The 24,119-nt window shown below is 39.3% G+C and overlaps 1 protein-coding gene across 1 annotated transcript in view; it reads left to right on the forward strand.

The window, feature by feature from the left end:
- Window positions 1-24,119, forward strand: part of lrp1bb (low density lipoprotein receptor-related protein 1Bb) — a 226,081-nt gene that overhangs the window by 109,968 nt on the left and 91,994 nt on the right. The window contains exons 13-25 of the mRNA XM_070837556.1: window positions 1,978-2,197; window positions 2,796-2,985; window positions 4,230-4,352; window positions 4,683-4,826; window positions 5,792-5,917; window positions 6,911-7,024; window positions 9,765-9,845; window positions 9,962-10,132; window positions 11,439-11,621; window positions 15,717-15,917; window positions 18,319-18,564; window positions 21,640-21,837; window positions 22,492-22,696. Of these exons, the coding sequence (XP_070693657.1) occupies window positions 1,978-2,197; window positions 2,796-2,985; window positions 4,230-4,352; window positions 4,683-4,826; window positions 5,792-5,917; window positions 6,911-7,024; window positions 9,765-9,845; window positions 9,962-10,132; window positions 11,439-11,621; window positions 15,717-15,917; window positions 18,319-18,564; window positions 21,640-21,837; window positions 22,492-22,696 (2,202 nt within the window). The remainder of the gene's footprint in view (window positions 1-1,977; window positions 2,198-2,795; window positions 2,986-4,229; window positions 4,353-4,682; window positions 4,827-5,791; window positions 5,918-6,910; window positions 7,025-9,764; window positions 9,846-9,961; window positions 10,133-11,438; window positions 11,622-15,716; window positions 15,918-18,318; window positions 18,565-21,639; window positions 21,838-22,491; window positions 22,697-24,119) is intronic.

Below are 24,119 nucleotides of genomic sequence, written 5' to 3' on the forward strand. Positions count from 1 at the left end.
TTTGGGCTTTTGAGGGAGCATTCAGCCTGAACCCGGCAGCCCTTTGATCTCTATCTGCTCTGCTGGAAGGGTCTCTTCAGGTATAATGGATGCACCTCTCCAACTGATTTCTTGACTGCATTCTCGCTACCTTATTATGTGCTTTGTCTGCCACCTCAAGTCTGTGTTAACATGATAACGACTACCAGTGTCAACTGAACAGTGTCATACCTCTCTATCTGTCCTGCATTAGGAATCTCATATATATATGTATGTATATATATATTCACATGAAAATTTTACTCACAAATATTTTAGAAATTTGGTTTGAGTGGTGCTTTCCTCAGTTTCACTCAGAAGTGTGTGTATATAAGTGTTGTCAGTCACTGGCATAGAATAGCATAGCTTTGTAGCATGTTTAAGGCAGGGGGTTTGGGGGTTTGGGGGTTTTGTTGCTTTTTGTCTTTTTTTCCCTTTCCCATTTTCCAATATCAAGTTTATTTATAAAGTTACATTTCAAATGTGTATGCCATCTGAAGATAGAACAACAGATAGCATTGAATGAAAAATTGACTACAACTAACTTTATCTTTAAACCTACCAATATTTTTTTTTAATAATTAAAAATGGGTTGTTCTATGGTATGTCAGCAAACTGTGAAAAACAAGGTATCCGGAGTCAAAGTGATGTCTTCAAATGTCTTCTTTCGTCCAACAACTCTCCAAAACCCAAAGACATTCAGATTACTGTCACAGAAGAGAACATTAACCAGAAAATATTCACATTTGAGAAACTTTAAGTTTTAACAATTTTTCCTGGAAAATTACATAAACAGTTGATTATCTAAATTGCTGCTGATCAAGGAATTGTTTATGACGAATCATTGCAGCTCTAAATAAAAATATGAGACATATTATATAAACACCACATCAGATGGACTGATGGACAATATCATTGTCCATCAGGTGGTGTGAATTTAGGCGTAAGTGTATCTGCATGCGAGTGTGCAAAGTTGCTGAATAATTCATGAGGTCATAAAGATGACTTCAAGACAGAGGGAGTTATTATTCACCTCAATATCCTATTCTGTTTCATTTTCTCTTAGCCACTCCTCTATCATTGATGAGAAACAGGGGGCCACATGGCTCAGTTGACAACACTCAAACAGAGCAAATCCCCAGGGTATGGTTACTAGAGAACAGATCACGTCAAATTGTTGACCCAATCATGTTTGAAATACCACCGGCCCGCTGAGAGTTGCAGTCTCTGCATACACATGATACACTGAAAACTTTTTTTTTGGTGGGGAATATGAGACTTCTAACTTTGCCTTGATGTGCAGTCAAGCAGCACTTTAACTTGATAAGCCTGAATAATTTCTTAGGCTGCGATGCAGTCTCTTTTGGCTGTCAGGGATGTTTGATTATTTGGTTTTACATATGGGAAATCTGGATTCCAGTTTATTTCCATTTCAATCAGGAACACTCTTGTCATGTTGTTAAAACCAATTTTCCGAAAATAATGGTTAAGTAATTTTTTTTGGCAGTACAGGTTGTGTTCCCCATAATTTTCCTGTATGAATCAGAGTTGCATTTAAAAGACTCAGTGGGGAGCACAGTCATACCTTCCCATGGGTGTACAGAACAGAAACCACAAGACACATTGCTCTGTGATATAGAATATATCATTTTTAGAGAAGCCTGCAGAAACATGCTGTCACACGTCATTGATTGATAAGAAATCAAAGCAGGAGGGGGCTGATAAAGGGAGCAACAAGCACAACCATCTAACATCAGTGTGTCAAGCAGGGATGAATGAGGAGCAGACAGCTGAAATGACCTGCATTGGTTTAGATGTGGATTGTGATCAGTGTTTGTTTGGTTCTGGTGATGATCTACTGATCTGCATGACTCAAGGATCCTGCTCAAATTAAAGCAATACCTTTTTATGTTTGTCTTTTGTTGGTGCAATAATCGTGTGTATCTGTATGTATGATAGCTGGATGTACTGGACAGACTGGGAGGAGGATGAGGTCAATGACAGCATAGGGCGAATAGAGAAAGCCTGGATGGACGGATCCAACCGTCGCATTTTCGTCACCTCCAACATGCTGTGGCCCAATGGTCTGACACTGGACCACAGCACCAGCACTATGTACTGGTGTGACGCCTACTATGATCACATTGAGAGGATTCATCTCAATGGGACTGGAAGAATGGTGAGTTTTAATACATAGCGTTATACTATGCAGAGAGATGTGGAAACATATTTTCATTTTTCATATTTTACCTGTGATTCCAACAAACCTCAAGGTTAGTTATATTTTGTTGGAGGGCCTGAGGGTGGAACTGAATAAACATGTTAATTTAATTAAATGTTAATTTACTAATTTACTAATTTTTCACTATCTATATATATATAATTTTTGCTTTATTAGTTTGATGTTAAACCTGTGTTTCAGTTTCAGATCAATAGATCAAAGCAGTGACAACTGCCAACAAGACAGCCCTTCATCCTCAACTGCTCCTGTCTGCTGTAATTGTACTAGCATATTAAGCTAATGAATTATTTGCAAATGCTATTTAATCAATGCCAAGATTGTAGCAAACATTATTATAAGCAGACAGCGCAGTGTGAATAAATTTGTGCAGAGAAATTGAATCACATTCATCATATAATGTGATCAAATCATTTCAAAGTCCATATTCAAACAGCTAGAACCCTGTTTGAGATGATTGATTTTTTTGTTGCTGATAGTGTCTTTCCACGGCTTTGTTAATCTTTTGATTACACTGCATGTTTGCCTCATGTTGCAGGTGGTGTACAGTGGAAAAGAACTGAACCATCCATTTGGAATCTCTCACTATCGTAATTTCATCTTTTGGACGGAATACATGAATGCTTCAGTCTTCCAGCTGGACTTAAATACTGGCGATGTCACTCTGCTGCGGAGCGAGAGACCACCACTATTTGGTCTGCGTGTCTACGATGCACAGAGTCAGCAAGGTTCGCTGCTTTTCCTTTATGTGTTCCTCATCCATAGCCACTGAGCCATAGCTTCCCTAACAGAGAAAGTAGCTTTTCCGCACTGAAAATAGAATGACTCTGTGCAGGCATTTGTATCCCCTATACACATTTATTTAATGGAGAGCACTAAATATGACATATACACCAGAGAGTCTGCATGTGTGCCCATTGGTGTCAAATTTCATGGTGTAAACCTGTGCATTGATCAACAGTGACAGTGACTTTAAAATCACTTGGGGCTGCACTCCATGAAGTTAAATAAGGTGGCCAAGGTTTGGAGGGGTTTGCTCAATTCTGCCACAAATGATGATGGATTCATGCTGTTAGAAAGCTGAAAAGAACAGATCGGAGAGAGAAGTCGGATATGGCTGACAGTGGTGAACTGCACTGGGCCTCACAGCAGGACAGCCGCAGTTTTTTGTTTTTTTGTAATCCCAAAATAGGCATGTCAAACAGTGCTCAGACACCCACGCCACAATCAGGGGAGGTAGAGAAGTATAATTTTAGGCAGTCAAGTGACATGATTTCAGACTCATGACATCAGTTTCTTTCATTCTCACAACAATGATTACAACAACAACAACAACTTTAAAGCCATGAATTTCAAATAGCTAAGTGACCAAGCATAGGATGCAGATGAATCGTTGGCTACTGCATGCACATCCTAGTTCACACCATACAGAGAATATTTGCTTGACGTTTCTCCATTGTTCATGTCACTGAATAGATTAATTGGCTGTCCAGTCCTCTGAGTATTACTGATTGGCTCTTACAAAACCAAAAGCTTTATCTCATTGGCTCAGGCACTGCCTTTGGGCTCTGTGTTAAATGAAAATGACAAAGGTGTCTTGTGCCTTAACTTTATATGTGACAGTATTTCTTTCCTTTGGAGAATGTCAGCTTTGTCTGGAAAGACAAATTATTCCTCCAAGAAGGATAAAAATGTCAAATGTCTCTCACCCACAGTGTTCCCAATAATTCACTTGACATGTGGTTATAGATCACGTGGCATCCACCTGGCATGTCTCTCAATGACAGAAAATGAGTTTGGTATCAATTAGATCATTTATTTTTGCAGGATTTAAACTGACCCCTGAACCTTTGCTGTTCACTGTTTAAAGAGAAAATAGACGACAAAACAGAAACCCATTGCACGTAAGGTAGGCTTTAGAAAATGTAGCTTTAAATGAGCAAGACACCTTATTTGGGATCTATTTCTCCAGGTGACAACGCGTGCAGTGTGAATTATGGGGGCTGCGGTACCCTCTGCCTTGCCATCCCAGGAGGCAGAGTATGTGCCTGCGCTGACAACCAGGTTCTGGAGAAGAACAATGTCACCTGTGCAGGTAGGAGGATATAATGAATCAGACAGAGTGAGCGGCCTGAGATCATCCAGCCCCAGTATACTGTAATCCCGGCTCCATCCTATGGGACAAAGATCAAATAATACCCTTATCTATTCACATGCAAATATGCTAACAAACAAACAAATACAGATGGGAAATTATCCCAGTGGGTTTCCAGAAATGTAAGCCAACTCCCAGTAGTTACACATTGGGTCATGAGACGTTATTAACATGATTTTTGTGCGATTATAGCTATGCCAATAATTCCCCCTAAACGCATACTTCATAGGCCGTCTCTGGTTCATTTTGTCTCACCACCGTTTCTCCCAGAAGCCTCCAGTGGTGGTTTAGAGCCACAGCGATGTAAAAGTGATGAGTTCCAGTGCCATAACCATCGCTGCATACGGGCCTTGTGGAAGTGTGATGGAGATGACGACTGTCTGGATGGAAGTGATGAGGAGAGCCACAGCTGCTGTGAGGATCTTTCTATCTGTGCTGCAGGCCAATACACTGCATGGAAATACACAAACACATCATATGTATGGATACTGAACTTGGCGATACACTTCCATGAACAACCATGCACTAAGTTAGAAAAACATACACTTTTTAAGGATGATTCTCGCTTACTGTCCACTTCTATGTTTCTAAGTGTCACTGAAGTAGGAGTGAAAAGAGTTCCTCCTCCACACTGCTGTCTGCCCTTTTGCTCTTGCTGAAGTGGTTTTGCTCTTTAACAAATCAGTAATGTAAACACCATGCAAGACACTTGGATGCTGGTTCATTTTTTTCTGAAGGCTCTGCCAGAATGATCAGAATTGGAAAATCAATTATTCCCTCTCCTAGGATATCATATATTTAACAGCTGGGTTTGTTTTAGTGGGTATGGAGTCTGTATCAGAACAAAATTTGACTTGAAAATAGATGCCTATGGATGTCAGCTGTATAAAAGGAAAGCCTGAATGAGAAAATAAGGAGCTTGCTTGTTAGTCCCACTGAAATATAATTTTCCTTTACTCTCAATTAAAGACTAACCTCGAAGGAGAAACATTAGTGAGTTTCTCCACTAAAACAATATTCCCTTTCATGGTTGCTAACATGGATAGCTGGTCTTTCAGTGCAAGAATAGTTGAGCTGTGGGCTCAATGAAATCGTACTAAGAAGCTGAAAGTATACAGTATATAAACAGTGATCTTTTTCCCCTATAGGACTGAGAAAGTCTAGATTTGCCAGAAAATCGATAGAGCTTTAATATTAAGAAAGCAAAACATTTCAGCTACCTCGACTACGGCTGCACAAACTGAAAAATGTATTGTTTTATACTTTGAATATAGGCTTTCCTCATTTTCTCATTTTTCTTTTTTATTAGCTTTTTTAAGTTATTTCATGTAATAATTTCAAGGTCACTGACTCACTTTTTTTTTTGGCGATTTTTGCAGACAATCACACCTGTCCCATTGATCAGTTCAAATGTAGCAATAATCGTTGCATTCCCAAAAGATGGCTTTGTGATGGAACAAATGACTGTGGTAACAATGAAGATGAAACCAACACTACATGCTCAGGTATGTATGGTGCCGTATTCATGTTTGTCTTAGATTCAGTGTAGCACTGGCTGCAGTGTGATAATTGTACAATTCTATCACCTCCATATAAAAGATAATATTTTGGCAAAATCTGTTCTTTTTGCACACTGATTGAACTTGAACAGTCTGTAAACACTTCTATTAACCTCAAAATAGACATCCGTTAGTCAATGAATGAATCCTGAAGTGTTATCGTCTGAAATTGTGTATCAAATCAACATATTGTGGTTTCAGGATCAATCAGGTTCAGTTGGTTAATGTTCTCTTGTAACTGATTTAGCAATAACAATTAAGAGTTTGTACACTGTAAGAATTAAAGATCCAGCTCCTCTCTCATTTATGCAATTTCTTTTAGTGTTTGCTTCTCTTTAATTTCTGGTGTTCTTTGCTCATCACCGTCTTGAACAGAGATGTCCGGTATTGTGGAGGCAGTCATAATCATTGGTGTGTTATACATTGCTATACATTGCAGCTCTCAAATAATTTCACCCCAGTACAATCAATCTCATTGTGTTAGAGCACTCTCCAGTGACCAAAGCTGTAGCACCTACGAGAGGCAACTGTATGTCAGGATCACTCACAGTATATCACATTGCCTCCAGTGTCCTCAATGGTGTCTCTCAGCTTTATATCCTTAGAGGATCAATCAATGAGCATTAGCTAGAGAATGATGAATGTTCCCTCATCGTCACATTGACATGCATATCTCACATCAGCAAGACATCACTTGTGTGCTGCCTGTGTGTGTTCGCTGTGGCCGTGCAGCATGTGACTGACAGCCCATCATGCAATGGCACATTTCCCATGGCCTTCAGCCCTTCCGTGCTGTACTGTGTGATTGAGTGATATAAACTTTGCACTAGCCAGGCATTGACATCCTGGTGATGTAGTGATCATTAGAGTTGTTGTGCACGTCCTGCATTGACTTATGCACATGTGATTGAATTAAGTAGCTTCTTTCTTCTTTCCCAGCTCAGCCCTGTCAGGCCGACCAGTTCTCCTGCCAGAATGGACGATGTATACCTCGAGCCTGGAGCTGCGACCGGGAGGATGACTGTGGGGATATGTCTGATGAAATATCATGCAGTGAGTCACATGTGGCTGTTGACAACATGTCATTCAAGTGTCACTCTGAGTGCTACTGCTATTTGTGTTAGTCTGTTTGATCAAGATGTAAACTAGGTAAGCTCAGTGAATGAAATCAAATACTAATAAGGGCATTTAGAGAAAGCTCTCGTATAAGCCTCAATGTTTTTACTCTCTTATAAATTATCTGAGTGGTGATAGGGTTGTCAATTTACACCACTGGCTTAATGGTTATGTCACCAGGTGGAGAATATAGACAGTATAATTTTTATAGTCAACTGTGTTGTCAACATTTCTGCAGCTTCCCCTTACAGGGGTAACTTCAGGTTTCACCTCTAATAGACGGACAAAAGAGGTACATTGATCCTTACTCACCCAGGATAATTTGATGTAATTTGATAAATGCATTATAATGAAATGTTGATTCTTATCTCATAATGTCCCTAAAAACACACTACTGAAAAATAAAATAACTGGACTAGTGAACTTACTATATTTATTCCTATGCTACAAAAACATTTCAGTTATCCAGCTCTGTTGTACTTTGTGCTTGTGCTATTTGGCACCTTTGAGCATGCCAACATACTAAACTGAGATGGTGAATGTGGTAAATATTATATAAGCTAAACATCTGCATTTTGGCATTGTAGCGTCTGCTTAGGTAGCATGCTGACCTTAGCATTCAGCTCAAAGCTGTGCCAATGTTCAGCCTCACAGAGCCACCTGTGTTGTTGGAGACTTAGTGTTTTTGTCTAAAAATAAAGATTCCAAGTCATGTGTCTGTCATCATATACAGCATTATGTAGCATGATGTTCAAGTATGGCTGCTACCTGTAGTTTACTGCACCTTGTGCTCTGATTTAGAACAGTGTTTTATCTAACTGGGAGGAACTGATGTGTCCTGATTCATGATTTTGACAGACATTTGCCAGCCAATCAAAAATAATTATTTTGTGTGGCTATGCTTACACAAGATATTGAGAGAAGAACTCCAGAAAATATTTTGAGTCTAATAGTCATGTTCAAAAGTGCTTCTTGGTAAGAATCAAGATAATGTTACTATTGCAACTGGTTTAATGAAATTCTAAACTTCCGGGTTGGTAGGTATACGCTCACAGTTCACAACTCCTCTTCGTTTTTTTGTGATTTCTTAAATATTGTGCTAGTCTCTTTTGTATGCATTATTTTATTCAGATGAATGTTTTAGGAGTTGAATTATTGATGCCGTGTTCTTTGGACCAAGAACTAGATGTGCCCTCACAGATGGCAACAGGGATTGTGCTGAGGAAAATGCACACTTTTGTATAAGTTCACCGGTCTTGAGTCATGTCTCAGAGGTTCTACACAAACTGTCATCTTTAGTTGGTAAAAGTAGCAGTCTGTGTTCTGGATTAATTTTGGAAAATATAAATACATGGCACGCCATAATGGCCTGAGGTTTTAGGAGTTCTTTGAAGATTATTAGTATTTTTTAAATCTTTTTTATGCAAGGGAAAAGAGCATTTTAGGCTGTAAAATATGTTTTCAGCAGCAATGTTGAAGTGGATGAGTTACCAGCATACATGTAAGAGTTGGGGGTAAAGGTTTTGAGATTCCCCTTTAATCACTATTTGTATTAAATCAGCCTTTTACAGTGATTGATGTTTGCCAAACGCTGCACTGTGCTGTATCTCCTCAGCCTCCCTTTGTGTGTCCTAAGCTGCTTCGATACGCACTCGCAAACAGCCAGGGTGCAAACAGTAATTAAAGTTCATGCTCGGCTTCATTCAATCATAATCAAGCTGTGCAGCAAAACATATTCTCTCTCATACTGTTGTCTGAGCTTCCTCAGGCATTACTTCTCCGTAGGCACTCTACTGTGCAACTATGGCAGCTCACTTAGCTTCAGTGGAGCTACTGTGGGTTTTGGAACACCTGAAGCTCAGTGGTGGCCGCCTTAGAGATTGATGCTAATTTGGATTTTGTTTGTCAGTAGTTTAGTAGTTGTCACACAGTGTCTCATATTGGGCTCTCTGTTCACTTGAAGCTGTCATTATTTATGGATGCCAGTGTTCCATTTTTTGCCAGCCTCACTGTTTACTTGAAACCTGCATTATTTATGGATGTTTGTGCTTCATTTTTAATGAATGTTAAATTCCAACCAGTCAAGCGCTGTCAGTGAGACCTAACACATTTGTGGGAAATATAGAAGACACTTGTCTGATAAAGATACAATATGTCTCCTCGACAGCGCCTAAGGTATTCCAGGCAGCAGCAGCAGATGCCAACAAATCAATTCAAACGTACAGTTGGATTTCTTACTGAAGTCAATAAAGCTTGAGGCATCCAGTAAAGATATTTGAAAAGTACTGTATATACAGTATCTCAAAATTGGACAACCAAATGGTATCTGATGAGAATACCAATGTCGATTCTGACAATGTCATCAATCTACAAAATGCAGTAGAATCTGTATTCCTATACTTACTGCAGCATTGATAGACAATAATGCTACAACCAGACCAATTGATTTCATGAAATCTCCTTGACTGCAGTGGTGAGCATTGGATCAGCTATTCTATTCTACTTACTTTCTACAGTCAATAGTACATTTTATATATATATATATATATATATGTGTGTATATATATGTACATATACATATATATAAAACAAAATATTTTCTGATAATTTACTGATGTGTCTATTCAGCTTGCACTGGGATTGTATTTGACATGTACCTGCGCACAAACCTTTTCAGCCTTCCCCACTTGTGAGCCCCTCAGCCAGTTCAGCTGTTCCAATGGACGATGCGTCAGTGTGCAGTGGCGTTGTGATTCAGGTGAGGAAAAGTTTGCTTGTAAATGAATTTATCTACTTCTTTTACATTTGTCAGCCATGATAATACTGTATGTTTGTGAGATCACACCTTTTATGAGCGCTTGTGCTTGTGTGTAGATGATGACTGCGGAGATGGCAGTGATGAAGTGAGCTGTATCCAGTCCTGCTCCAATAGCCAGTTCCAGTGCACCAGTGGCCGCTGTATCCCAGACCACTGGGCCTGTGACGGTGATAATGACTGCGGAGACTACAGTGATGAGAACACGACCTGCAGAGGTGGATCAGCATGTAAGAATGCATGCACTGCCTTTTTAAAATGCTGTGAAGTGATAAGTTAGATTAAAACCAGATAACCCCCCCTCCCCCAGGTTTAAGATGACCCTTGTAATTTTTCATGTTTTACATCAAAATGTCAGTGGTATGAATGTATTTAGAATTACCCAAGTACAGAAAAAAGTAATCACTGGGATTTTCTCTTTTTTTTTTTTAATGATCTGCCTTCACAGTGAAGCTTTGTGGCAGCACCTTTATGCAAGAGTGGTTACCCATATATCTCTGTTAGGGGTGCTAATTTGCAATTCAAATCAGATTTTAAGTGTAGGTGTTGTAATTACAAGTTTAACAATTAATCAGCTTGAGTCCAATAACTTTGTTTTCACACTCACCTGTGACTAATCTTATCTAGTCTTTGTTAGTGGGGAATTTTACCATCAGGAGTTTAATCATTTAATCTAATTACCACAGAAACCTCATGCGAGCTCCTGGAAACTCACAGCTCACTTGCTTGTCACTAGAATGTGTAGACTATTCATCAAACCGTTTCCTGATGGGAACGGCAGGCTTCTCCACTCCCTTGTGTCTGCTTCTGCTTTCGCCCCAGGGGGATAGAATCTGTCTTTGCTTTGCCTCAGTTGTTGAGCAAACGTTTTTGGGTTTGAAATATTAATCAGATTCAGACCATTATCTATACTGAATGCTCAATGGCATGACTTAAATGAATGAATTTTGCTATTCAATATGTTCTGCAGAAAATTATATATATTGTATTACGATAAAACTGAACAAGAACTTGTTTGGTGTTACTCTAGTTCTCTTGGTGTTATTTGGTTTAAAACCTTTTAAATTTAATTTTGATATGAGTCCGTTCCTATGAAATGATGTGTAGATATTAAACCTTATGAAAACATCTCAGAAAAAGTGTGATGTATTTCACAATGCCATTATTTTAGGCATTCATTATCATCAAAAGATATGTCCAATGACTCCCAAGACCTGCTGTGCAACACATACAGCATAATGGTGTAGTGGTGACTGATTATCTTATTTGTAATGAACCTCCACTGTTAAACAATATAGTGACCAAACTCATTATACAAGACAGAACATCTTAGAGACACAAACCTTAAATGCAGGAGGCAAAATAAATTCCGTGTTTGGAAGTAACTGATCTGATATTGCCTCTGAGTGCCCTGCAGAGATAAATATTTGTCAACAGCAAAAGTTGTCTGGTAAAATAATAGTTCAATACTGCTGTGCCCATGACAGTATGCTGTAGATCTGTGAAACAATAATTGTTAAATGACTTTTGTTTCAGTGCTGCCATCTGTGATTGAGTGCAGTGGAGAGGAATTCCACTGTGTCACAGATGGGACCTGCATCCCAGAACGCTGGAGATGTGACGGAGACAAGGACTGTGAGGACGGGAGCGATGAGAAAGACTGTGAGGGCACCAAGAGGATGTGCGACCCCAAGGCCAAGTTTACCTGCAAAGATACAGGTAGTGAATACAGGACTCTGCTGAACAGCACAGAAGCTGACAATGAGACATTGATCATTTTTATGCAGAAGGGTGCTAAAGGTTGTAATTCCTTTTAACTGTTGTATTTTGATCAACAAAAAGTGAATAAATAATTGATACCTATAGATGTTATCTGACAGTTGTAGTGTATGAAATAGTGTAGTGTTGATTTTACATTTCATCAGTCAGCTGACACTGACTGTCGGTTTGATGTATAAAAACAGATCCTGAGGCATGAAAACTAAATTCACCTTGCATTTTAGTTTAGTAAATACATCTTGCATCTTTCACCAGAGACAGATGTTAGTTTTAACACCATGGCAGCCTGGCTGAATAATTTGACCACGAATGACAGTAACACACAACAACAGATAGAAAGCCAAATCACACTAGTATCGTTGTGTAGAATATATTTACACGTAATTAATTGAATGAAATAGAATTTTCCTTGTGTGTGGGTTACATCATAGCAAACAAACATCAAAAATAATACTGACTTTCAGTTCTAAATCAGGCATGATGGCGCGTCAACAGATGACAAAACCTATTCCTTTTGTTTTTTTCTTAAATGGCAGTTTAGCTGTTTGGCCTTTCACAGTACTTAAGCTTCACAGTGAAAGTGAAGTGAAGTCTTTTCAATAAACCGAACAAAAGATCATTCTCAGTCCAGCCTTTTGCTCGAGTCTCAAGAAAGGCAGGAAAGCACCCCAGTTGTTAAATGACATTTTTTTGTGTATCAGTTACAAATTATGTCACTAAATGGCGCTTTTTACTTTCATAAAGGCTACATTCTCCGAGCATACTCTTCTCACTTTCAGGTTTAATCATTGGTCACTTTGCAGCAGGGCAGTGAAGTTACTTGTTTGACCAATTAAGAAAAAACATTTAAAATCGGCCTGTTTAAACTCCCCATGTAACCAAACCCACCATCCTTTTCCTTTCAGAAGCTGAAAGAAGAAGTTCAGATTAACATTTAGTTGCTTTCTGTCTTCAGCTCCAAAGTTTTCTGAACATCCCTTGACAGTTTTATCAAGAATGGAGGCAATGCTGCATGGTGAAGGGTTGGTTAGACCACACAATTATTATTCACTCTAATTCTGCAGTGTCACACCCCTGTGCACTGGTGCAGTTCATTCTGTCCTCCACAGAGGAACAGAGTGCCCTCTCCAACAATATTCAGGAGGATTTCTGAATGGGGCCATCTTACAATTCTGATGGAGTACAAGGGTAAAGAGCTCTGTTTCTTTCTTTCAAAATATGAGACTCATTCTAGACCTATGCCCAAGTTGAATGATCGCAGGATGGATACTTTTTCCCTGAACATCCACATGAAGGGTTAAATGAATTTCCACATGTAAAAAATACAAAGGATAAGAATTGTGATCAATGCAATCAAATGCAACAAAACAAACTCGGTTCACCCACCCACCCACGTGTTCATTGTCATGTCTGTTTAAACAAAGGATATGTAAGAAAAACAGGAGGAATATCAATGAACAGTTGAGTATAATAGTAGATATACAACCAGCTTAAAAAGGCTCTGTGGAAACAGGTCTGAACCCAGAAGCACAACTGAAAGACCAACAAAGTTGTTGTTCTTTAAACATAGTCAGGGACAGGCAAAGCCAGTTAGGCAGAGAAAAGCAGGCACACTTATCCAGAAAGGGGCAAGGCAGGGGAGCAGGATTCCAGTATGCGGGAATGGATTGTTAGAAGACAAAAGGTAGAAAGACAATAGCTCATATGGCAGGGAATGAATGAAAATGGGCTGGCATATACACTGCAAGGCTGATGGGGAAAGTCGGAGAAGGTGTGTGGGTAGGCGGGGAGGTCAGGTGATGAGAAATGGCAGGAAAAGGGGGTCACTGCAGGGCAGGAAGAAGTGATAGAATCTGAAATGAAAGGGGGAAGAAAAGCAGACATGAGAATGTGAGAACTAGGCAGTCACTGGCATTGTGATAGGACCATCTAATCTTTCTGCATAAATGTACTGGAATTGAGAAGGAACTGTAATCAGAGAGAGATAATTTAGAGAAGTTGCTCCGTAAATGTAGCCATTTTGAATTCCTAAACTGGGCACTTTAAGCCCAATCAGTCAAGTTAAATGAGGAATTGGATTTGACACGTGGGGCCTCACTAAAGAAACGTCCAAAGTCTGAAACATATGACTTGACTTGACTTATCTTATCTTATCTTAGTTTAGGATGGAATTCATTTTAGGTACCAACAATTAATGTCTCCGACTCATTAAAGTGAAAATTGAACGGCTGTCTTTTCTTGCCCATTGTAGCAAGCTAGCTAGACAAGTGAAGTGAGACAGCCATTGATATTGCATGTTAATCAAGGGCAGTCCTGTGTAGATCCTAAATGCAGATGTGTGCATGACTATACACGTGTCAATTTAAGAATCAGGCTTACAGTTCTATGATTTCTTAAGTTATGTCAAGATATGAGTTCTGAGAGAGAGAGTAAGACAGAGGATTTTTTACTTGCACTTTGATGGAGTGATGTGTTGAGGTCTACCGTCAATTGAAATAGAAATTAGTTTGGGATTATTCTTAGGGAAAGATGGAGGAGTTATGGATGTACTTGGTGTTGTATAGAAAAGGCTCAATTAGTATAAAATGTACTACTCTCAGATAGTAGCAGAATGACTTTCAGAAGTTGGTATTTTTTTAGACCAAGTAGGTACCTTCATGTTTCACACAGTTGTATCAATATAGCAACTTTAACAATGAAAACTTTAATTATGAAACCCCCCCCAAAACCATATGTATGAATTTAGTCATCCATTAATAAAAACAAAAAAACTGCCATGAGTAGAGAAGGGACCAACTTAAATTATAAAGTTACCAGCTCTGTAAGGAAATCCATCTGTGAATGTTGAATTAAAGATGAAACTTTAAGATGTTTGAGCTTTTCCATATTTCAAAAGAACATAAAAAAACATTTCCCACTCAAAATAATAAGCAATGGTTGTGCTTCATAAAACCACTCAGAAATATTCCCTCCCTTCTGTGCCTCCCATCCCATGAATAAAATCATGTTTTGACGTCCATCTTCACCCACTTCCTGTTCACTCCTTTGCTTCCTACAAATTCTATACATACGTTCAAAAGGCTCATCAGGCTGAAGTTGTGTAATTTTCTTGCTGTCACTGAAGGTGAAATAACCTCCTAATCCATGTGCATTACTACAAACATCTACCTTTTAAAGACACTTTAAATGGAGCATTTCTGTCCCCCAAGTGTCATCCATATTGTATGCATCAGAACGCTTGTGCACTTGAATAGCACGCAAGCTTGCATTTCCATATCTGCAACTGCACTGGTATCATAATAGAAAGTAAAGTGTTAAATCAAAACTGTCATATGATTGTACATGACACACCTGAACACACACAAAATCCACAACAGCAGTTGCTTCAGCCTCCCCCATTGGTTAGCATTGATCCGGCACTGAGCATAAACCAGTGGAATCTCAATACTGTATGATGTAGCTTTGATGAAAAAACTGTAAATTGGAATATGCTGCGATTCATGCTTTACCCAGGAGAGTGCAAAAATGATACATCCTAGTATCTGTGTTTTCTTCCTCACTCTCCTCAATGGTTCCAAATACCTCCTAACCTGCTCAGTGAGGGAATTACAAATTACTCTCTAGTGTAGGTATCAGTGTCAGGAATATTGATCTTGTGTGGATTCTTTTTTTATAAATTGAACATTCAGCTCAGAACTAAGTGAGACTATGTTGTTGATTGAGTCTGCCTGGAACAAAAAAATGGTATTTTTGCCATTTTATGATTATTCCTGAGGAACTGAGTAATGAAACATTTCTGTAATCCAAAATGCACTAAATATAAGAGTTAAACATCAGTTAGTTAAGGCAGGAAACCTTCTTTTTGAATCCTGTATCATTCAAGTCATATAAAGACTTACACGACACAGCAAGACTACAACAAGACTGCATCATCTGAACTGCAGTGAAACCTGGAACTGTTTATTCTTATTATTCTATTTCTAAGTGCTTAAAAACAGTTCTTGTCTGCCTTTCTCCGCAACTCATTCTCTACAGGCAAGTGTATCACAAAGAGCTGGGTCTGTGATGGGGACATTGACTGTGAGGACCGTTCAGATGAGGAATCCTGTGAGTCTGCTGTATGTAAACCACCCAAGTACCCTTGTGCCAACGACACCTCTGTCTGCCTCACACCTGATAAGATCTGCAACGGCAAAGTGGACTGTGCAGACCGCTCAGATGAAGGAAGCATCTGTGGTAATATTTCTTTTGTCAGTGCATATCGGTGTCAAGTGATACTCTAGTCAAATACACTACATTGCCAAAAGTATGTGGATAGCAGGACAATACACATATCTGTTTGCTGAAGATCTTACTCCACCACCATAGACATTTACATGCTCCTGTAACAGCGGCCACTCCTCTGGGAAGGCTTTCCAGAAGATTTCAAAGGTTAGGCACTGACCTGGCTCACAGTCGGCACTCCATTTCCCTCCATCAAGCTTGAAAAGAAAAGAAGACACACACACACACACACACACACACACACACACACACACACACACAAAAACATTCTTTTTTTGGAGCTGGCTTTGAGTATTTCATCTAAACATTCATTTTCATCTGCTAATCTGGGTCTGTCTCACGGTGCCAGCAGGCTAAGCAAGATAGCCCGTAGGCCCCTCTCTCTCTTTCAAAAACTGTTGCAACAAACGTGGAAGGAATTCATTGACAAAAATATAAGTTGTATGCTGGAGGTTTTCCTTAATTCTTTCCTAATGTGCCTTCCAAAAGTACACAAAAGTGATTTATTACGCACACTCATGCCCTGGTGCTTTGAAACACCATAAATCAGTTTCAATAGTAGTCGAATTGTGTCCGTTACAATAGGCTCCACTAGACCAATAGTGTCAAGTTACATAGCAGGCAAATACACATAATGTCCCATTTGTTGTAGTATATACCATAACTCTGGCAAAATATACTATTTTTACCTGAACCCCTGAGATCAGTGGAGGGTGGTAGACCGACAAGTAAGATTTTACATCAGTAAGTTTGACAAGTTGGATATCATGATTTAATACTTTTAACTATAATATCATATCTGTTGTTACCAGTAAAATTGAAACTGACCATAGCTGCTATTCTTCATGCAGGACTTTTTATAGCCATGCTTCAAGCCTACAGGGGGTGAGTGTTTGATACTCAAAAGATATATTTTGGGTGAAGAATAACTTCAAAGTGAAAAGGCCAACAAAAACAATCAAAAGTAACAACTTCCAGAGATTGTCAGGCATTTTGAATGTTGTAGTGCTCCCACTGTGTTTGAGTATCTTTGATTGCCATATCTTGCAAGGATAGAAATACTGGCATTGGTGACATTTTGTTTAAGAGAAAATAAAACAAAGAAAACAGTGACAAATGGAAAAAAAAAAAAGTAAAACTGCAGAATGTTTGTCTGTGTGACTCTTTATTCAATATAGCTCTGTATTCCTTATAATTTACGATTTATCATCTTAGAGTTATACAAACATGAATTGAACAAGTTGAAACAATGTTGCATCCCCCAATTTTCACCATCGAGGTGCAGAACATTTTGCCTTAAGTCTCACTTTAACTTCTCATCTTATATTTTATCATGGGATGTTGAAGGACACCTCCCAGTGGGAGGCTGCTGCCCTTCACACAGTGAAGGGCCTGATGAGGGACCCATGTGCGTTGACTCAGAGACCGAAGGGACAGAACATAAAGTAATACTCTGGTTTCCTGATGATGGCAAATGTGGAAGTGTTTGTCCAGCAGCCTTCAGAGGGAAGAAAATGATCTCATGTGACTAGCCTCAGCTATCTAATCTGTTGAAGTGAGCAGTGTAAACATGGAGGTTCATTTTCTAGAGCGTCACTAACCAAGCCTCAGAGGGGCCCTACAGGACCTTGGAGTGCTTGTGTTATCGTAGCTGAAAAGAGGGCTTCTGCCTCCTCATAGACAATTATGTGTTCAGAGGGACCTTGAGGGTCTGATTGATTTGCACCAGCTCAGCAGGACTCACACCCACTGTTAACAACTGCGACCACAGGCTCCATCCCCCCCACTGCTGAGAGAGTGCATTGGTGTTCTTGCCACCATGACAAGTCAGTCTTAATCAAAATTGGAGAAGAGACATCAGAACAGTCTTATTTTCACCAATATACTTCTTGACCTGGCAGCTTCTAACAAACACCAGTTGTGTTTGGGCAGAAAAACAACATTCTAACTAGATCAAAGATATCAGCGTTAGACATGTCTGAAAAAAGAACATTATGCACAGTTAACAAAAGTCATATTAAGACAATTTTGTTTTTGAAGCAGTGGTGGAAATAAGAGTCATTCACCCCCAGGTGAAAACACAGAGAATCACATGAAGGCTCATTCATTACACAACACTTTGATCTCAAGTATTTTTGAACAATTCCTTATGCTTGACTTATGATCTTGACTTATGAAGTGTTGTTATGTTTATTACCTTTTAGATTTCATGAAGTTATTGCCAATTAGTCAATCTGTAAGGATGGTGGTAAATCTTACAGACTGTCACATATTAGGTTATTCAAATGCTTGTTTGATTCTCAGTATCTCTTCCACCCCATTTTCTAAGGATCTTGGCCTTTCTTCTCCTCAGATATGTGTCTGGTAGCCAGAGGGGGCTGCAGTCACCAGTGCACAGTGGCACCAGGGAAAGGGGTTGTATGTTTTTGTCCCCCTGGGCTTCACCTGGACTCCAGCAACAAGACATGTGAGGTGGTGGACTACTGCAGCCGTCACCTGAAGTGCAGCCAGGTGTGTGAGCAGTATAAGACCACAGTGAAGTGCTCCTGTTATCCAGGATGGATGCTTGACCCAGACGGAGACACCTGTCACAGCACAGGTAACAGACCCTAGCTTTTTTAATATCTGTTTTACTGATGCTGTTGGCTGTTATGATGGTGTGTGACTGTTGCACTGTATTTTCAGTAATGTCAAATTTTATTCAAGAGTATACTAGTAACTCTAAAATATTTGATTTGAGTTGGAGTCTTTGTTCTTAGACTGTACACCTGCAGTGCTGGTGCCTGTAAAACATGAATAACAATTTGATATGGAACCAATCACCAGTGACAAGATTCACACCATTGTTAAGAGATCCTAACCCAAACTACAGAACGGGAAGTGTCTCTGAATAGTGAGATAGTGGAGGGTTGGTTGGAAGAATGTTGATATAGGGTACTGTCAGGTCAAATTCAATCAGTTTCAAATCTGAAGAGGCATCTGGGCGATGAGTCCTGTCTGTTTCTATTTGTACTGATGCTGAGTGAAGGAAGCTCATCCTCCCTTCGCAAACCATCAGAGCTTTGTTACTCCATTCAGCTGTGCAGAAGTTCACTTGCAGCCTAATATCCTACAAACACAAATGTTTCGCCAGCGTAGTATAACATTATAAATTCAAACTTTCCGCTAGTCTGTTATTGAATAATCTATTTGCTGAGACCGCTCTGTAACCGCTTGAAATACAATAGTTACACACACATGCTGTTGGCTTGTCACATTCAGATTTATGGACCTCATTTTGATTACTTGCTTCTCTATTTCACTCCAAGATTGATGGCAGTTGCAGCTCTAATCTCACATTAACACAGGAAAAGAATACACAATTTTCTCTGGAAGCTGATCAGAATTGTACAGCTTCATCATAAATCAAATTTTGAATACAAACACAAACATTCCAATTTAATCTTGAGAGAGGTGTTATTGGTTTCTTTGTGAAGCCCCATGCCCACATCCACTCCTCCTTTTCCTGTTCACATTTCAGTAATAAAAGATTTGCAAGTACAAATCTTCTCTGCGGTACCATTGTATCTAGTTTGGTTACATCACCGAAATGTGTCATTGATGCAAGGACACAGTTTTAATTGTATTTGTGTGCAAACAGACCTAGTCCCTAATGTATGATTTAGTGTAGAGTGCTGTGCAGATAAGGCTTGAGTAAAGGCACATTTTTTGTAAGACTGTGTGTGTATGTGTGGGTTCTGTGTGTTTATGAATTAGTTTGAACATGTGCATGTACTCATGTGTGACAAATTCTAAGTTTCAGTTGTACAAACATTTCTCAGAAGCAGAAATAATCTTACTGATTGAATTAAACCTCAGTGAGCAAGGCCAGTGAAGTTCAGTATGCAACCACTGTTGCCAGCTTTAGAAGTTGTCACTAGATTTAGCGACTTCTTAGACACTGCTCAAAATGTATTTCTCAGAAGAGACGACTACCAACAAATGTATGTACTATTTCAGAAAATGGAAAAATGTAATATGTTGGTTCCCAATGTGTTTATTGCCAAATTGGTTTTGCTGCAACTGATGCATATAAATTTGCACTGCATAGTGGTCTAAACCAGAGAGATACGCTTGAAATGATGTCCTCTACATAGTGGATCAACAGAGAGAGAGGCCAAACAAACAAATAACCCTAATAATTTTCCAACAGTTTTGTTGGAATTCAATCAAAACAACTTACAGCACATAGGTTGCATGTCAGTGACAGTTTAACAAGACAGATTTTGACTTGTCATAGTAGGAAGAGCACAGGTGTTAAATGACATCAATGATTGCATTGGCCTATTCTAGAGTCCCATTAAGACATAACAGTGTAACACAGCGAGAAACCATGCTCAGTACCAGGACCCTGAAGCTAAAGTAGCTAAATGGAATTTTATTCTCAGTAATTAATCATTTAAACCTGTGCTTTTTCTACTGTGAATTCAAAATGTAATCTGTAAAAAAAAAAGGCCCGTAATGCGTATGTTTGTAGTTGCCTTTGTATCTGGTGGTCTCTGACAATAATTTACAGTAAAGTCATCATAACATCCACCAGAAACAGGCAGACCCGTCCCTTGCTCTTCCCTTTTTTAACTTAAAGTACAAAACATTTGTGAAGCTAATGGTAAATGTATCATCATGTCATCGTCTGGTGAGTTGTTTTCTGGTTTTTACCTACAATCCTTTCAGGTTTTTTGGAAAAAGAATTTGAAGGACAATGATGCTATCAATCCATTAAAATTGGTATTTATAAACACGAAGGGACAGCAAGCTAGCTAGCTATTTGACTAGCATTAAGTACTAAGTAGTAAGTAAGCTTTGATGCTTGATGGGTTGATAGGGCGCAGTGTGTACAGAATTCAGGAGCTACGGTTTTAACAAGAACCAGGAAAAAATAACACATTACACCAGTTTTAGCATCATTACATTGGTTACCTTTTGAAATTATTTTACTTGTTTATAAGGCCCTCTGTGGTTTAGCACTATCATACCTTATTGATTACTTATCCAAGTATGTTCCAAACCATTCCCTTAGGATGTGTTATGCTGGCTTGTTGAATGTACCAAAAATGAACTACAAAAGGCACGATGAAGCAGCTTTCTCTTGTTATTGTTATTCTCTTGGATGCATTGTAATAATAGAAGCTTTGTCTTTAATTTGTGGCTTAAGAATGAATAAAGGTAAGTACAGAAGTCTAGACATTAGCTGGTACCGTACAACGACTGTACGACTTAAGATTTAAGGGCGCAGGTGGTGAGCCAGGGGCTGAGGCGGTCAGATACTGTCTGAGAAACTGTGGCCTTTCTTATTAAAGTGGAACTTAGAATTTTCTCCTTTCAAAGTAGCTCTGACACAAATATTTGTACAAAGTAAAACAAATATTATATCTGTGTGTATCTGTGTGTAAACCTTAGAAAATGTGCCAGAGCTTTATGTGTAGTGGTAATTGATGCATTCCAGTCACACTGCTGTTGAAATAGACGAGGGCTGTCACAGCTCGCTGGCCAGTGCAAACACTTCCCACAATGTCCAATACTGTACATGATGTCACATATTATCGCAAACAATTTACTCAAAACATCGTTCAGCCGTAGGTGGCACTACTAAAAAAAATATGGCTGCTTGTTTCCCGTGTCTCGCTTTGGCCAGATCCCTTTGAGGCTTTCATCATTTTCTCAATCCGCCATGAGATAAGACGAATAGACCTTCACAAGCGGGACTACAGCCTGTTGGTGCCGGGGCTGAGGAACACCATTGCACTAGACTTCCACTTTAATCATAGCCTCCTGTACTGGACAGATGTGGTGGAGGATAAGATCTACAGGGGAAGGCTCTCCGAGTCTGGTGGTATGTGCACACATGAGTACACACACCCACATATAGTACACAAACATTTGCTACATATCTAAAGACTGCTGTGATGTAGTGTCATGTCTTGCTCATCTGTACTCCAACAGCTGTAATGGAAGTCTAAGACACTGCCGGTGATAACACTCTGTTTTATTCTATTGTATTTACACATTCTGTGCTCAGCCCTGATACAGTGAATTGATATTGTTTCTCCCAGAAGATTTATCTCAGGTTGACCAGAGTTAAAAAATACTGCAGGCCCAGAAGTCTGAGTACTGTATCTCCCCCTCTTAAAATGATGAATCAGAGCTCCTCTTTTGTTCCGTATTTTTGTGGGTGGCAGAACATTCACTGGGCTCTCTTACCTTTATTTCCCTCTGTGGAGCCGTAGGAATCACCTCTTAGCTGTACCTATTCCTCTCTTTTGTAAGACACATGGTATTTTAGAATAATTGTTAACAGCTACAATATAAATATTGTGGGAAAACCCTTTTACCATGTTTAATGGAACCTTGTTGAAAGCAACCTTTTTCTTTTGGGAGTTTTTTGCTGTTTTCCTGGGAACTGTAAAGAGATACCAACCACCAATGCTACGATGTACATCAGTGCTACATGTGTCATGTTATTTTGCTGCTGATCTTGTTGTTTCAGGGGTGACAGGGATTGAGGTGGTCGTGCAGCATGGTCTGGCCACCCCAGAGGGCCTGGCTGTGGACTGGATTACGGGGAAACTGTATTGGATTGACAGCAATCTAGACCAGATTGAGGTGGCCAAGCTTAATGGAGATATGCGCACCACGCTGATTGCTGGGGGCATGGAGCATCCACGGGCCATCGCCCTCGACCCAGGGCAAGGGTACGTTGTGCACTAACCACCACATATAGAGCCTGCCGGTAGCTGTGCTATCCATCAAGTGCTGAGATTATTGGAATAAAGTAAAATTACATCCTCCTTGTAGTCCTCACTTCTGCATCTGTCTTGATGTAATGTATGAAGATATTTGCTGTGTTTAGGTCCATTAAGGCAGCAGATATAGACTACATCAATAACAGTGCTGTGCACTCCATTCCTGTAATGACAACTGATGTCGCTAATATCTCCCCAACCAGTGCTCCTGCTTTATACGCCTTGCTAGCCTTTCATTGTCTTTCTCTGGTGATGTTTTTGTTTAAAACATTTAGAGCAGAACTTCAAATAAAAAGCCCAAAATGAGATCTGTTCTTGGAGCCAATTTGCAAAGTCATGGTTGTTTAATCCACTGAGACGCATGGGGAGCCTGTCTGTAGACTGATATGTGACTCAGAAATGTCAGTCTTACTTTATGCCCACAGTCACAAAGCAAGACTTTAGAGAAAACCTTGCATCTATTAACAGAGCATTGATAACACTTTCTTTTTCGTGGTATAACAAGTGTTAATGATAAGCTTTTTGATTTGTTTCATTAGGTTGTCGGACACCATCACATTTGGGTAACAGATTTGACTCCTTATTAGCCTCTAATGCAGCACACCTATGACGGTTTGAGCCTTTGTTTTTTTAGACTGTTTAACAATTTGCCATCCACTTGCCATCTTTAGAATTTCAACTGAACTGTGCAAAAAGGAAAACACTCAAAAAGAGAAAAATTCTCACATCAAACTTGCAACACAGAGGGCCAAAGGCATGTATCTTATGTTGCAGGTATCTTGGATGGCTTATCACAACACGTTTGTCATAGTATAATGGCATTTTTTCTTTATGCCATGTCGTATGTGTTTAATGATAGGCCAACTTATTTATCACCTTACAATAAGAAACATATATTTTACAAGCATTGCATGCTTTTGTGTTTACATGGCTTAAGTATAGGTAAGGTTTTATACTGCCCTGTGGGAAGCGTAATAGAATGCATCATAATAGCTCAACATTTTGTCCGTACAAATTTACTGAGGGATTGAAAATGTTTTAATCCAAAGTTAAGGTCATGGGTGTGAGGACGTCGGTGCTGAGGGTCAACTGAATGATGACATCCTCATGTGAGCACAGAGCAGCATTCAATCCACTATTCAAGCATGCAAGGCACAGTTAAACCAAATGTGCAACAAAATCACTGACCACTGCTGATAATAGATGGGCATTATGGATATCTGACTGCATTTTAGACATGGTGCATTAATCTGTTGAATTAACCACTGCAAAGTCTGCTTTATATGTTTGTGTTATTAGATGTTTTCTTTTGAGGTTTTGACCTACTAGGTTGGTATTTTATGATAATTTCAGTTTAGAGAAAAGAAAAAAA

Source organism: Pempheris klunzingeri, chromosome 10, assembly GCF_042242105.1.
Source record: "Pempheris klunzingeri isolate RE-2024b chromosome 10, fPemKlu1.hap1, whole genome shotgun sequence".
Lineage (NCBI taxonomy): Eukaryota > Metazoa > Chordata > Actinopteri > Acropomatiformes > Pempheridae > Pempheris > Pempheris klunzingeri.